The sequence below is a fragment of the Euprymna scolopes genome, chromosome 3 (assembly GCF_053919585.1).
Source record: "Euprymna scolopes isolate OS-2025 chromosome 3, ASM5391958v1, whole genome shotgun sequence".
NCBI classification, from domain to species: Eukaryota; Metazoa; Mollusca; class Cephalopoda; order Sepiida; family Sepiolidae; genus Euprymna; species Euprymna scolopes.
In genome coordinates this window covers 1627561-1644850 of record NC_136484.1, presented here as the reverse complement: position 1 = coordinate 1644850, position 17290 = coordinate 1627561, and the positions used below count along the sequence as shown (strand labels likewise).

At 29.6% G+C, this 17290-nt stretch overlaps 1 protein-coding gene across 4 annotated transcripts in view; it reads left to right on the top strand.

Annotated features, from left to right (window-relative positions):
- The window catches only part of LOC145252775 (uncharacterized), a 297793-nt gene that overhangs the window by 190948 nt on the left and 89555 nt on the right, over positions 1-17290 (top strand). For 2 of the 4 annotated variants that reach the window (XM_080112722.1, XM_080112706.1), the window contains 2 exons: positions 3272-3334; positions 11531-11723. In XM_080112722.1, the coding sequence (XP_079968848.1) occupies positions 3272-3334; positions 11531-11723 (256 nt within the window). Of the gene's footprint in view, positions 1-3268; positions 3335-11530; positions 11724-17290 lie in introns of all 4 variants that reach the window. The other 2 variants (XM_080112712.1, XM_080112695.1) reach the window with 1 other exon arrangement.

Sequence of the window (17290 nt, the reverse complement as noted above, 5' to 3'; positions counted from 1 at the left end):
TATCTGGAGGTGTTTTTTACTCACTGGGGAAGATGGACTACCGAATCAAGACGGATAAGCAACGAGAAACTACCGTTTTTACTTGTCTTCCCGAGATGACCATAGCTCTACAGTTTGGGGAGCCGCGATCGCCGACGCTGATGATGATGATGATAAAAAGTTAGAATTAACGTGTCAAAGACCATTTATTTTACTGTCCATCGGGGATCGAATCATATGCAGGGTGGAATGAAAAAGTTATCACCCTACAACTTTATTTTTAAACTTTTATTGAATAAATCAATTCACGAAACTTGATTGTGTAGTAGAGCTGACATCTATTCAATGTAGTCGCCTTCAGACTCAATTACTGCCTTGATACGGGTCCGGAACGGAGAGCATGCTTTTCCACAAGCACCGGTAGGAGCTCGGCGGATGGCGACAATCAGGTTGGCTTTATGATGGTGGGAGGTCATGTTGGTGATATGCTGGACGTATGAATAAAAGAAGTAGTCCATCGGGTTCAGGTCAAGGGAAGAGGGGACAAAGGAGAGAAGGGTACAAAGTCGTAGCACTCATCTGAAACTAATCCTGGGTTTCTTTGGACTTGTGGACCGGCACCGAATCCTACTGCCACACCCAGGGGTCTGCCAGCGAGCACTTGATTGCTCCAAAGGATCACCACACTCTTCAGCACATCCAAATACACTTTGCTGTTTACTTCCAAACCAACTTCGAAGATGTGAAGAAGCATGATGTAGCCTGCACTTTGAAACGATACCAAAGACCATAATCGTGGCCAGAAATTTTGTTTCATCATGGACACATCCCTGTTATTCGTGTCAATCCTGCGATGCATTTTGAGGGTGCTGCCAATAATCCTGTTGTCATAACTTGGATCGATATAGAGCATGAGGTATACAGCGGCACATCTCCGATCTCGCTCGTTGAACATTGTGTCACTTTCAGACATGACAGAACGCTTGGGTTTGGTCCACTAATTTGGTCAACTAATGGTCTGCAGCAAAAAAATGAAAACTGATTTTCATCGAACGAAAATCGAATCATGTATTTTCTCGGGTGGCAATTTTATATTTCCACCCTGTATAAAAGGGGCATCTTTCTTCATAAGGTTTATCGTGATTGACAAGTTTGGATCACAGAAATATGTAAAAACTTCGTAATCAAAATCCATTCCTGATTTTGACAAACGTGTTTTGATGAAATATGCTTCATACTTACGAGCTGGCCTTGTATCAAGTTTCAACAATTCTTTTATGCTTATCTCAAGATTAGCAGTGGAATAACAAGTCACAGATGTGGTTAAATATGGCTTATTGATTCTGCATTTGCACCTATCAGTACAATCTTTGTTAAAAGCAAGAAAATATAAAGTTAGGGAACAGCTTTTTTAAATTATAAAATTGAAACAGCTGTCTAAACCTCGGTGATTTAATGAGAATAAGTATATGGACGACTTATTTCAACAAAAGCTAAAAGCAATTTCCAGGTATAAATTGCGTATTCATACTTGTCGATATTCAAAACATGGTTTGCATTCAATCAAACTGATGGGCTGCTTTGATTTATTCCAGCAACATAGTCATAAAGTATTGAGAATTTCTTTATCAAACAAACGTGTGTAAAAAAAGTTGCTCTTCTAGACTAGGATTTGACGCACAATGCAAGATATTCACAATTTCACATAAAAATAGTGAGGGAGGATGGAGAAAAGGATAGAAGACGTGAAGGGGGCAATGTTTAATGGCGTAATTGCGTGTTGATACAAAACTTTAAAAACAATTATCATATTCCATAGAATATTTACATGTTCGATATTTTGTGTGAAACAGCCCTTCATTTGACAAGTAAACATTAATGTGTGTGTATATATATATATATATATATATATATATATATATATATATATATACGTTTAACATACAACGTGTGATAGCACATGCGACACCCTGTCACCATACGCCAGGAATCATAGCTGATTACACAGTTTTTGTGGCTCATACTGAACTGCCACCACCGGTACTACCACCGGTACCACCACCGGTGTCAACAACGTTTTCTTGCACCCGGACAAGATATTACTATGTATAAATTATAAGCGTACGTTCACATTTGAACAATTTTATTATAATTGTATTTTCTTAACAAAATATATGAGTATGTGTGTGTTCTTCAATCATTAATGGTATAGATAAGTTAGAGCATGTGCCTGCCTGGTCTATGTGTACAAACTCACAGACACACACACACACACACGCACACACACACACACACACACACACACACACACATATATATATATATATATATATATATATATATATATATATATATTTATATATATATATTCTTTTTGGAGGAATTAGACCTGGAGTCTAAAGAGCAGAATTTATTTTAATGTACTGTAAATCTATTAATACTATTAAAAGAAAACAGTGCTCATTATACTGTAGATATATAATAAGCTCAATAGGTATAGATATCCTAGAGCTATTTTCATATTGAGTAAAATGATTCACAATTTTGAATTCAAAATCAGTTTCAAACGGAAAACAACAAAATCCATTATATTGTTTGCCTTTCTTTTGATTTTTAATTCAATATTATGAATCGGTTTACTCAATATATATATATATATATATATATATATATATATGATGAAAATAATGGAAATAGTATTTCGACAAAATAGAGAAATATATATATATATATATATATATATATATATATATATATAAACAGATAAGGACTGAGAGAAAAGGAAGAAATCTTTATATGTTTAATCTAAACTTATATTTTTTTGCAATAAATATGACACCATATTTCGTTAATATATGTGTTTCTCTATTTTTGTACAATTTTATCAGGCATAAATTATTTATATATTCGTACCTATTATATACGACGTCATTAAATATCTTTATAATTTACATAACAACACTCTCTATCGTGAATGAAAACTCATTCTCAAAGAATACATAAACTAACATTACAAAAAATAACTATATTTTGTACTTAACATCTGAATATAAGTATTTATTCTTAAATTAGTTCATTTTTTCACGACTTTCCGCATTTTAAAAATAAATTGTACAGTATTATTTATTTGTCTTTCTAAAAGGGATTCCATTCAAATGCTTCTGTTTGGAAAATTAAACATTCTTTTTGTTGATAAATCAATTTTTTGTTCGTAAAAAAAAAATTGAGATCGTTTTTGAAATGTTTGATAATTTTCGATGCTTTATGTTTTTTGCTTTGCTTCTTGTTGTAGGTAAAGAATATGAAAGAATCCTGGCCGACGAATTCAAAATATTTGGATATCCTTCAAGTTTAGGTAAGAGGAAATCGTTTTGCTTTATTATTTTTTTTTTAATATTACTTTATTTACATTAGATTTTCTAGAGTCAAAATTAACTGTTACAGTAGAGCTGTTCACATTATGTTATGTTTCATATCTAGAATGAAATAACTTTCGCAATACTTTTTTAATATCAAATGTTTTACTTTGAACCTGATATTTCGAATTGAATTCTAATGCCAAAATTATTTCTCTGAACATATTTGGAAAACATGAAAAACGTTTATATATATATATATATATATATATATATATATATATATATATATATATATATATATATAGTCTAAACCAAATATATATATATATAATTAGTTTTAATAGAGAAATTAATTCAGCTTTATAAATTATATATATATATATATATATAGTCTAAACCAAATATATATATATATAATTAGTTTTAATAGAGAAATTAATTCAGCTTTAAAAATTATATATTACTTTGAAACTGATATTTCGAATTGAATTCTAATGGCAAAATTATTTCTCTGAACATATTTGGAAAACATGAAAAACGTTTATATATATATATATATATATATATATATATATATATATATATATATATATATATATATATATATATATAACTACTTCATTTACTCACACAAATTTAATATACGAAAGTATAGATTTATGCGTAAACTTTAAGTATTTACTTCAAAAGTGCTCAATACGTAGGTAGAGCTAGTTAGTAATTTATAAAATATATATGGCGATTAAGCTACACTGAATATTCTGCGTTTCATCCACTCTACGATTCGTCAGGCTAACGAATCCTACAGTGGATGAAACGCAGAATATTCAGTGTAGCTTAATCGCCATATATATTTTATATAAATATATATATATATATATATATATATATATATATATATATATATATATATATATTCTTTTAACTTTCTTGAAGTTTTAGATTTGGATTTTACCGTCACTGGATTTTTTATCTTCCACCAGACTATCCATTCATGTGTAATCACCTTTTTCTTTACCATATTCCCTCTGCTTCACTTTTTTTGTTTTCAAGTAAGATCTTTGACTTACTTGTTGTTTCATCAAATACTTCTGCATGCAAAATCCGATCCCGCATTTTGCTAATTCCTACCCTCCGATGAGAAGGAAAGTATTTCTTCGAAACTCCGCGGATTAAGGACTATCCATTTTTCTAGTGTTTCCTTTTCAGATTAAATATGTTTTTAACTCATTTCAAAGTGTTTTTTAACATATTTTATTAAGTGTTTGCTCATATATATATATATATATATATATATATGTGTGTGTGTGTGTGTGTGTGTGTGTGTGTGTGTGTGTGTGTGTGTGTGTGTGTGTGTGTGTGTGTACAATAAATGAGCTAATAAAGAATAGGTTCTTTACAAAGCAAATATATCAAAATAGAAGTTAATAGTGTAAAAAATTCTTTTCCTTTTTCTTCACATTTCTGTCCTTATAACATGATGATTTCATATTTTTTGTAAGTTTTATTCCTCATCTTTTCAATGTTATCAGGTTATCTTGTATGTATTTTGTGTAATTCCCTTACGTTTTGCAAATTTACGTTTTTTTTTTAAACCATGCATAACATGAATATAACGTTTTCTAATTTCAACGTTTTTTTCCTATGCGGTGAAAAATAGGCAATATTTTTTAATAAAAAACTTTTTTTAAAAGTATTTATAAAATATTAGCTATTCATAAAATTTTATAACACATCCAATATTTATGAAGAATGAACCCTTTTATGGGATTATTTTTGATAAATTATAATAGACAATATTTTATATGATTTAAAAATATTTAAAATTTATATTTTCACTGGAAAATTTACATAATTCTCTGACTAAATTGTGTTATATTTTTTATTTATAATTTATACAATTATCATCATTTCCAATTAAAATTTCAATCTAATAAATTCGTATGTTAGATTCTGTCATTTTAATAAATTTCATAGAATATTTGAAAAGTAGAGATTCCATGTTGATAGTGACTTTTTAGTGGGTGTAAATTATTTCAAATTAATAAGTGTAAATTTAAAATCAATAACGCATATTTAATCTTAACACCTATGGTTTGTTATTAATAAATATATAAGCAAATATAAGAGGTGATTTGAATGTTCTGAGCACCAATAAATTAAAGTTTTCAATGCAATTAATAGATTAAAAGCGATAAACAGATTAACTATGTAAATTATTATTACACAAGAAATGAAGCGATGATATTTATTTAAACTATAACATATTTCACGAGAAGAGCAGAAACTTTCGTTTCATATGTCATATGTTTTAGTATAATTTAAACATATGACATTTAAAATTCAAATCGTAAAACATGTCTAAAAAACATTTCTGATTTTTTTAGGTGACAATTGGTTACTCGTATTATTTGGATTCATTTGACTACTGTTCTCACCTTGAGTGTTATTTTCACAGCGTTTTAATCGATGTAACCTTCGACTTTCTTCAGGTGTATCTTGTCCAACTCGGGAATGTTTCTGTCGAACTCGGGAATTTGGGCGGAATTTCGAACGAGACTCTGTATTTGCTTCACGGCGGTAGCATGCTCTTGTTTCATCAGCTATGATTATATAGAGGCCCTAACCTATTTTTCGGTCGCCTACACTGAGAGGTGGAAGGTTCAATTCTTAGTGTGGGCGACCGAAATATACAATTGCGAATTACTTAGGACTTCTATCCTGTCATGGCTGACAAAACAAGAGCATGTTATCCCCGTGAAATAAATAAAGAGTTCCATTTGAAATTCCATCCAAATTCTCGAGTTTGTCAGAAATATTCCCGAGTTCGACAAGATACTCGTGAAGAAGGATGGAGGTTACATCGACCGAAAAGTTGTGGAAATCACACCTAAGATGAGAACAGTTGTTTACTGAATACAAATAATAAGACCTTTAAATAATTTCAGTAAAACTGTAATCAACTGATTATCTTATTCTTTCTTTCGTTTTCACGCGTCTCTTTACTCTATCTATATTTAATCATCGGATATTCAACCCCTGTAATTTATTATTTGTCTCTAACAGATTCTCTTTATATTTTTATTTTTATTATTATCTGTTTACATTTTTTTTTTTTTTTTTTTTTTGCTATATTCACTCGCTTGTCTGTCGCTGCTTATATTTATGTTCTTTCTCCTTGCAATTATTGGAGTTTTACTAAATTACGATGATTCGGCTTCAAAACAAATGAAAAATCTAAATTTTTTGTTAATTCTAGTCTCACACGTTTTTCTTTTATGATTCTTTTTTATGGCGTCTTTAGAGATGATTAACACAAATAAATATGAATAACATTAAAGTGAATGTTTTTATGCAAAGATCCTTGTTTTATTTTAATTCAAAAACATCAAAATATGTAAATACATTATTTTTTACAAATCATTTTTGATTAAAAACTCACACATTCATTATTAACACAAATAAAACCTTAATGATTATGGATAATAATTGTAAAAAATCGGAGCTTCTAAAAATAAATACGTTTTAATTGGATACAATATTATTCGAGGAAGCAGAACACTTGCAGTCACATTATTTACAATTTGGATAGGAAATTCTGTTGTCGTTTACGGCGGCGATTAGTCAATCCAAAAATCAACTTTGATTTTTAATCAAAGTCGGAAAAGGAGTTGACGAAGCGAATAATAAAACAGACATCTAACCAATCGTTTTTTTTTTTATTCATGTCAAAAGAGTATTAGAAATGAGTAAACGTCGCAACTCAAAAAAAAACTTAATAAAAAGCAGAACTAAACTAATCAATGAAATAATGGATAATTAATTACGTGTCCAAAGAATTGTTGCGTTAGTTCAGTCAGTTCTATTCGTTAATTCTAAAAGAAACTGAAAAATAAAACCGGTTATCTTTTACGAAACTTATAACGCATGAATTTGGTTTCAAAGTAAAAGGGATTTTTCGAGCTCACTTTCAGATTCATAGGATTTTGTTTTGAAGTGTCAGCTATTTAGTCAAATTGAACGTTCGGGTTAATTTGGGTAATTTTATCTGATTGTAAAAGAATATCTTAAAATTAAAAAAAGGGTTTGGGTCTCAATAGTTCATCCCTCATAAGGATGGCATTTTATTTGCCATGGGATGAATCAAACTATTGCTCTAAACTGTAATTCTTTTGATGTTTGCTTGGTTCTAAGCTTGTGCGAAATGGAAAAGTTATCTTTTTGCAATGTGAAAAGCATTCAAAGATTTAACCCAATAAAATTAAGCATAATCGTTCTTTAATCCTTTAGATTTGTTATTACCTTTGTTAAAATAAAAACAAAGTTGCCGTGGATTTTGGTAGAGCGACGTTTTTATTCTTTTCATGTTGAAAGCCATGCATGAAATGAATAGTTTCAGTTCATAGACGTAATAAATGTACATGAATGTAAGTTCATATAAGCGTGGAAAACATACACTATCAGTAAATAGATGTTGCTTTTTTAAAAAGACAAAGTATTGATAAAAGACAGAGCGGTGTAGGGTGTCAGTGGAGATTCTAAGATCTGACAATGCATAAATCCATAAATGATTGGCTCCCATCAAAGTTTTGATGGCAACATTTGATATGAATCTCTCGAATATAAACTTACATTCGTCTGAATAAATTACTTTTAAACTCATGAATATTTTTTGAAATGATAAAACGTTTAATCAGTTGACGACGAAAAGGAAAGTAATATCATTAACAAGATTAATACTATGCGGACTGATTTGTCTCGGCGCCTGTGAGCAATAAATTACCCAACTAATAACGAACGCTATCATAATGGACTTGATCATTAAACCATGATCGGAAATCGTGTCTTTGTCCATTTTAGTAAAAACTAGCAGGGAGACCCAACGTTGCCCGGGATTGAATGAGAATCAGCGATGATTTCACACTTCCAATACTTTTATCATCATCGAACTCGGTGCTATTTTTTTTTCAATAAAATCTGAGTATTGTCTGCTCTAGTGGTGGACCCCCCCCCTGGTACCTCAGCAAGAAGCTTTACATACCTCCCTGCAGTGACAATACATTTTAGTTTACATTTTACTACAGAGAACCTTCTGTTGATTTTATAAAAACATATTTTTATACAATGGTTTGGATTAAGTTAAAAATACAAATGTTAAGTATCACTAATTCCGAACGCCCCCCTTTGATATTTTATTTCATTGATACAAAAACTGAGATATGTACAAGCAAGTATTATAATTGTTCTAAACAGTCCACTTCTTGTAAGTAAAAAAAAAATACTCGAGCTGAGATCGAAACCAAAACATAAAGACAGTGAGTCAAGTACGATAATCATTCGGTCAGCGTGACACACCCTTTGAATCTGTTTTTAGACGGACTTATATTTAACATAAGCAATCTGTAACGTGAAGCATTCACGCATGCGCAATCGTGAAACAGCAAACAGAGAAAAATCCGACGACTCCCACGTGTTTAGAAGCCGTTTTTCGGATAAAAACCTATTCAAAAATTTTCCACATGTTTGAATAACCCATGTAGCAAATTGAGTATATAGGTTGAGAAGTGTCCTTACCCACACATTCTCACGGCATTTGTTAGCAGTCGCCATGTACATACACTTTGCTTTCCACTGGTATTTAACAATATCGACTCAGGAGATGTGTGTTTGGCGATTGCGCATCTACTACAACACAAAAGAAAAAAACAATTCCACGCCCCTTCGTGGGTATCCATAGTCTGTCAAAGACTGAAGAAGCCTATATCTATATATATATAAAAGTGAACGTGTCTGTCTGTCTGTCTGTCTGTGTACATTTCCCTACGCAATAACTCTGTCAATTTTTAGTCTATAGACTCGAAATTTGAAATACCGGGTACTGAGATTTGGGAAAATCGATGTGACGGGTGTCAGCCTGAAATTTGGCTGTTAAGGGGTCAAATTTCAACGATTTGACCTTTAAGAACTCTACCAAACTCCTCCGACAATTTTGGGTCTAAACACTTGAAATTTTAGATATAGGTTCCTTGAACTTGGATCTAACTTAATAAAGTGATTTGAGCCCGAAACTATAAATTTTAAGGGGTCATAATAGGGGTCAAATTAAAAAAAATTTACTCTTTTTTTTTTTTTTGCTCAGCATACACCTCCAAACACCCGGGCAACGCCGGGCTGAATTGCTAGTATATATATATATATATATATATATATATATATATATATATATATATATATATATATATATATATATATATATATTTTTTTTTTATTAAACATATATAAATATAAAAAGTGGATTTATTCCATAATGAAAAATATGACGTAATTTAATTTGCTTTGGTTTTCTTTATTTTTTGGCAAAAACTATAATTTCATAGATTTTTTTCTGTAAATCAAATATATTTTGTTTCGGTTTTGCCACAGTGTATTTTGTATTTTTTTTAATTTATGTTCAATAATAATTTGTAAAAGGTAATGGTTCACTTAAAAGATTTACAATCAACTCTCATCCATTCTTATTCAGAATTAATACATTTTTCATTTGCAGCATCTGTTTTATGCAAAATAATAAATGTCCTGATGCATTGTTTCCTTGAGTTAAAAACTATTTCCTGAAAATGTGAATTCTGATATTAACGCAGGAGAATGGAAATATGCTGATAAAGAAACCGCTTGTATTTTGAAGAACTATTTTTAAAAACGCAACTAAAACTTTATTATGTTTTAGTTGTTTCTTGTTTTCCTCAAGGCGTAAGCATTTTATGAGAATGTCATAATGTACATTGTGCTGCCTCGTGTGAGGTCTCGGGTGATGCATGGTTATTGTTATTACAATTTAATGTAATAACAATATTCGCAGATTCATTTTTGTCACTTTGATTCTATTAAGGAATGCATGTTACAAGGATCGTTTTATAGAAGCAATGCTCATTTACTCATCATTGTCATGCATTTTATCCAAATTGTTAAAACTTTTGACGTCTTTTATATTCCCATTTATTAAATGAGATTTTCTGACAGAAGCAACAAAAACAAATTAAAAACAAATACAAAAACAAATCAAAAACAAATATGCAACAAATAATTGTTAGATAAGGTAAGAGAACTTACTCTTCTACTCACAACGATAAACAATTTTGTGTTCTAAGTTATTTTTTTCTTGGTCTTCTTTAAAACAAACCTAGTGTCTACTTTGTCCAGTTTGAAGTAAATGAATGATTCCTTATAAGCTCTCCCGAGGATTCTTGATAATCGTTTAAAAACTAAAACTAAACAAAATAATAAATGTTATCAATCGTTCGGAAATGTAATGTATATATATATATATATATATATATATATATATATATATATGTGTGTGTGTGTGTGTGTGTGTGTGTGTGTGTTTTTATTAGTTTTTGTTAGCGATACTCTTTGAACGAATTCAATTATTTATACGAAAGTGCATTTCTACCTAAATGCGAGTTGGTAATAATTTTCCCTATGACCAATTTGGTACCCCCTAAATGTGGAGCGGCATATATATATTATTTTTAAAATATAATTATCCACTAACACGTGTTTCGTCGTCTACGACTCATCAGAGTCTCTCTCTCTTTATATATATATATATATATATATATATATATATATATATATATATATATATATATATTATATATATATATATATATAGAGAGAGAGAGAGAGAGAGATGTCTTCGTTTAGTCTCGAAACACAAAGAATACCTAATGTAGGGGAAGCTACACGTGTAATTGTGAGGCAAGCGTTGCGGAATCCCGAACCACACCTCTCCTGAATTTGCACTGTTTTAGTCAGTCTAAAATGGGTGACCATTTGGGACCTCATTTTGCTGTATGTTCTCTCCGCTTATCCCGGCATTCTTTCCAATCGTCCTAGACTTCTTGCTACTGAAAATGTAATGTTCTATCAATATTCTGTTTAATTTTCAATTTTTGATCTATTACGAAGTGTCCTCGTGTAGAAGTTATTGCTAGGTATTTTTTCATTCTAGCATGATAGATTTTATTTGTGTCGAACAGAAAACGGTTTAAATAAATTAAAATACAAATAAATTTATCCCTGTAGATGGGTAAGTATAATTGCTTTTTGTAACATTATTTGTTTTTCGTGTTTTTGCTCTGAATTTTTGTTATATTAATATATATCTCTTTTCAATGAACTTTTGGCAGGAGATAGAAAAAATATCCTCAATGGTTATCCTCATCATCCGTATGCCCTTGGTGCACTTCCATACATGCCGTTAAATCATCCAATGATGTCCCCTCCGGTTTCCATGGCAATGGCCAATCATTTGGCTATGCGTCCAGATGCACCAGTTATGAAAGAGCGATCAAGTTCGGAATCTGATGTCTTATCTCCAAGGTAACGACATTCTTTATTTTATTTTCAAAATTAACTTTAACATAGGGAAAATAATTCCTATTAAAAACACTTAAAGGTATGTTTGTAAGTGTGATTAAATGATAAACAACCAGGAAAGCATATATTTACGAATATAATCGTTGCCAATATGAGAGGAGATTAGCTATATCAAACACGAATGAGATTTTTAAAAATTAACAATCTTTTCGAAATTTCGTCCAAATCCCTATGTTCGACAGAAACATCCCCTAGTTGGACAAAATACACCTAAAAAAGGTCGAAGGTTGTATCGACTGACTCAAGAACAGTAGTTTTAAGAATCCAAATAATACGAATAAAATATTCGTCGTATTTTTTTTTTTTTTTACACAGTGATCACCACTTATCAAGGCCCGGAAGCCACTCAGAGATAAGGGTTATTGCAAATACATTACGTTAGTGTGGAGATTTGATGAAGTGTTTACTAAAGGGGGCGGGCGGTTCATTAGGAATTTGTTAACGTTGGACTTGAAGACATCCAAGTTGTAGTCCGTTTTCATGTCAATTCCGAGTATAAACTCTACGCTGATGTTATACTCTTACTGACCAAATGATCAATTATCGAAGTTGATTGGATGATATAGTATCAGAATTTATAAGAAGTTTTTGGGTGATATAGCATAAGGATATATAAGAAATTTATTGGGTGATATTGTATAGCGATATATAAGAAATTTATTGGGTGGTATAGTATAAGGATATATAACGAATTTATCGGGTGATATTTTATATAAGAAATTTATTGTGTGGTATAGTATAAGGATATATAACGAATTTATCGGGTGATATTTTATATAAGAAATTTATTGGGTGGTATAGCATAAGGATATATAACGAATTTATCGGGTGATATTTTATATAAGAAATTTATTGGGTGATATTGTATAAAAATATATAAGAAATTTATTGTGTGGTATAGTATAAGGATATATGACAAATTTATCGGGTGATATTTTATATAAGAAATTTATTGTGTGGTATAGTATAAGGATATATAACGAATTTATCGGGTGATATTTTATATAAGAAATTTATTGGGTGGTATAGTATAAGGATATATAACGAATTTATCGGGTGATATTTTATATAAGAAATTTATTGTGTGGTATAGTATAAGGATATATAAGAAATTTATTGTGTGGTATAGTATAGGGATATATAACGAATTTATCGGGTGATATTTTATATAAGGAATTTATTGTGTGGTATAGTATAGAGATATATAAGGAGTTTTCAAACAAGAAAACAGAAACATCTTTATTTGATATCACATCTGTAGACTTGATTTGCGATGTATATATTTGAAACCTAACCTTTTTATGGTTTTGAATGCAATATACTAAGATTTTACTGAAATCCTTTGTCAAACAGACTCATTCAACGTGACAAAAGTACAACATTAAAAAACAAAAGGGCGTCATGAAGAAAATAGTTCGAGTTTGTCCTAAAAGTTAAGTGAGTTTCATTCGTCAGAAATTGTTTATTTTTTGTTGGTGTTTACGTTTAAAGAGAATTATAAAATAAAAGGCTTCTTTTGAGGTCGACCTTTGAAGAGAATAAGTAAAACTTGCACTCGTTGACCTCGAGGGCATAACGAAGCAAATTCATTGTTTGGCCTGACATTACTCGGACTCAAAACAAAATCATTTCTAAAATTCTTTTGTAAAGCATATATCCTTTGAATTCAACGGACATGTTTGTCTAAAATTATTTGCACATCAAATTATTTTAATGTTGATTCTTGATTACTATGCGACTGCGAATGTTAATTTCGAAATTTGTTTTACAAAATAATAATCTTGAGTTTTATTCAATAAATTATGGATTGATTTCTTAAAGATTTGGAATTTGTTGAAATCCTTAAATAAATACTTGAGTTGAGTTTGATAATCTTTGAGGATAAACTGTGAAATGCAATGAAAACACTGCTTTACTAAAAAAGTAATTTCTCTTCAATGGTGTTATTAAAAATGCTGTGTTAAGATTATGTTTATAAAGTAGTAAATTTCTTGTTATTTTTTAAAGCTTGTAACTGTGCACACATTATTAAAGGATGATGTGAAAAATAATAAGCGGGGAAGAATATGTAAATAAAGAGAGGATGATACCGTATAAAAACCGAAGAATTGTTATGACTAAAGAAATATTAATATTTACGTGAAAATGAAAACCTACAACATAAGTTTATTTTTTTCCAAAAGTTACAAAAAATATCATTCATCTTTATTGTGTAATGCACTTCAAGTAAATAATTCCCTAGAAAAAAAACTTGATTATTAATCAATACAATAAATATACAATAATGAGTATTTTTTAACAAATACTGACCCAGCGGTTCATACTTGTTCAAGTCATACTTAATTATTTTGTTTCCACCCTCTTTTAAACAATGTAAAGTGTTTCTTGATATGGTATATGTCCGCCATTTTGGATTAGAAATAAAAAACTGTTAGTTACAAATACGAAATGATAAATCTAAAAGTCATTTCTGTTCAATAGTGTTATTAAAATAAGCAAGTTGCGTTATGCAAAGTGTTTCTTGATATACATGCAATGACAATACATTTTTGTTTACATTGCACTGCAGAGAACTTGCTGTTGATTTTATAAAATCATATTTTTATATAAAAGTTGGAATTAAGTTTAAAATAAAAAAAATAAGTATCATGGTTCAATTCTGCTCTAAATAGAAACATTAATTCCGAACGCACCCTTGTTTATCAAAGAACCTACTATTTATTTTATACGCATGGACTTTCTGCTCGTGCAGCTATTAAAACTTCTTAAATACATTTGTAAAGTTAGGCTGTACAAGAGTGGGGTTATATTAAAATACTATCTGAATGTAGATTTTTAGTATACGTTTGTTGGGAGGGTGGTTATTTTTTATTGGATAAAATTCTGATTTTATGACATTGTAAATCGACAAAGAACTGATTGCAAGTGCAAATTAAAAAATACTAGTCAATGAAATGTGCCGAGCTTTTAGAAGCAGCCGTTTAATCGAATGAGCAATAAATGACATGTTTGATGAAGTTAAGCTTTTTACTTCGGATAATTTTAATTTACAATTGATTGAATAACTTTAGAGCACCAATGTGACCTGTTCGAAACGTTGGTTGATCCGCGGAGGCTCATTCTAATATCTCTTTCTCTCTCTCTCTCTCTCTCTCTCTCTCTCTCTCTCTCTCTCTCTCTCTCTCTCTATGTATATATATATATATATATATATATATATTATATATATATGCATATATATGTAAATATATATATACATATATTTTATATATAGATACATATGTAAATATATTAAAATATGTATGAATAAAAAATCAATACGGAAAATATATGAATATTTATATCTTTTCTGTATTTATTTCCTGTGTGTTGACGTGTAGGAATACAAAAAGTCTTTTGAAAATTCGGTCGAAAATTATGTGCTTTTGAAGGAAACATTCTTGTTTTTTACTAAAAGGGAATACACGTGGATACAACATGCAATTCGGACCATATGTAAATATATATATATACATATATATATATATATATATATATATATATATATACACGCACATATATATATATACATATATTATATATACATATGTATATTGTATTAAAGATATATAAATATAAAAATTGAATTAGAAATAAACAACTGATTCGAGATAGGAAGTCTAAAAATATATCATGGAAAAATGAGTCAATAATGCAACGGGGGTCGATTGATGAACAAAATACGAATTACACTGATCATATTTTATTATAGTTTTCGTAAAGTGGGAGAAATTCAATAAAATCTCTAATGTACAAATCCGATGGGAATAGAAAGTATTTTTTCTTTCTGTATGTTTATCCGACATTTCAATGCATGACATTATTGAATCGGTTGCACATATGTTTCTATCATTCTTACTCTCGTCCCTCCTTATTTATCCATATAACTGGCTGTATATCTATTTCTCTCTATCTCTTATTTGATCTCTTTCCAGTTTTTGCTAATTTGCATCCTTATAAGCCAATAAAATAATTATATTTTCTCTTTATTTCGTTTACAAACATTTAAATTTTTTCCATTTTTTTTACAATTATCAGATTAATTTCGGTATTTTTGTGACAATTACATTATTTTTATTCAATTTCTTTTGATTTTAATTCGGCTTACATTTTTTTTTAAATTTTTCACATTTGTTTATATGTTCATATATTTTATTGTTCTACGATGAATATCGTATAAAACATATTTGAAAATTTTATGAAAAATACGAGTTCAGTTTCTAATTTGATAAATTTCTCATTATGGAAATGTAATTTTAGTTATTTTGCATTGTTTGAACTTGAATGTACATGAAACACGATTTGATGAATAAAACAAATGTTCATTTTTGAAAAAAAAACTTTTATGCATTATAAGATATCATATTCGACTAGCTACAACCACTATATATGATTGTACCCATTCTCTATCTGTCCCTTAATCTAAACGTAGATTCCATTAACTTTTTTCTAGAACTACCCGTCTTTGGAACACTGTTCCGCTAGCATGCTTCCCCGTTGAATACAACATGGTAGCTTCCAAATCTAATGCAAACAAGTTCCTGTAAAGCTGTCCCCATAAATAATCAAATTCTACCCGCTTAACACCATTTACAGTTACTACATTATCACCTTATATTCATTAACACTTATCCTCGAGTGGCCTTCTAGCTTGATAAGTGGTGACTTCCAAGCAAAAGTTCATGTCTCAAAAATGTATTTGAATATATTAATATTTTACTATTTCTTTTTATCTGCGGCTATATTGGGGGATGACAAGTGAGCATCAAATTGTTGCAAAATGATTGAATTGTAACGTGAGTTTGTTGTGAGAAAAATTCTGTGTAGCCATTAATCTTTTTTGTTGTTGTTGTTGTTGTTAAATAGTTTTATGAGGAATCTTTCCGAGTTAAAACCTATTGAAAAATATACATTTTGTATTGGTAAAAACACAATTTAAATATGTAACCATTAGCTACAGAATTACAAGTTATCCAAAATAGCTGTCTATATACCTCGTTACGTTTAACGCATGTATTTCTCAATACAAAATGTGTATTTCTGAATAGATTTTAACTCGAAAGTTTTTTTCATATAATGAAATTTAACAAAAAAGAAAGTAGTGGCTATACATATTTTTCCTCGCAATACACTCACGCAATGACCTAATGACTTGCCCAAACTCCTTACAAATAACTGCATTTTTTTGCTTGTTTTTCTTTCAAAATGAAAAATGTTTTCATTTAATAAAGCCAAATAGAGTTTATTAAAAAAAATTATTAATAAAATATCGTAGCACCTAGTGCAACATGAAATTTCACGATTCTCTCATAGAAAGATGCATTCTATTTTAGTGAAAACAAAATTCAGTATTTGGTGATTTATTGACAAAAACCGGTAAACTTTTCTATTAGCAACATAATGTTAAAAAGGGATTAAAATTGGAAATTGTATCTTAATTTACTTAACTTATGACGTATTTACGTTAAAAA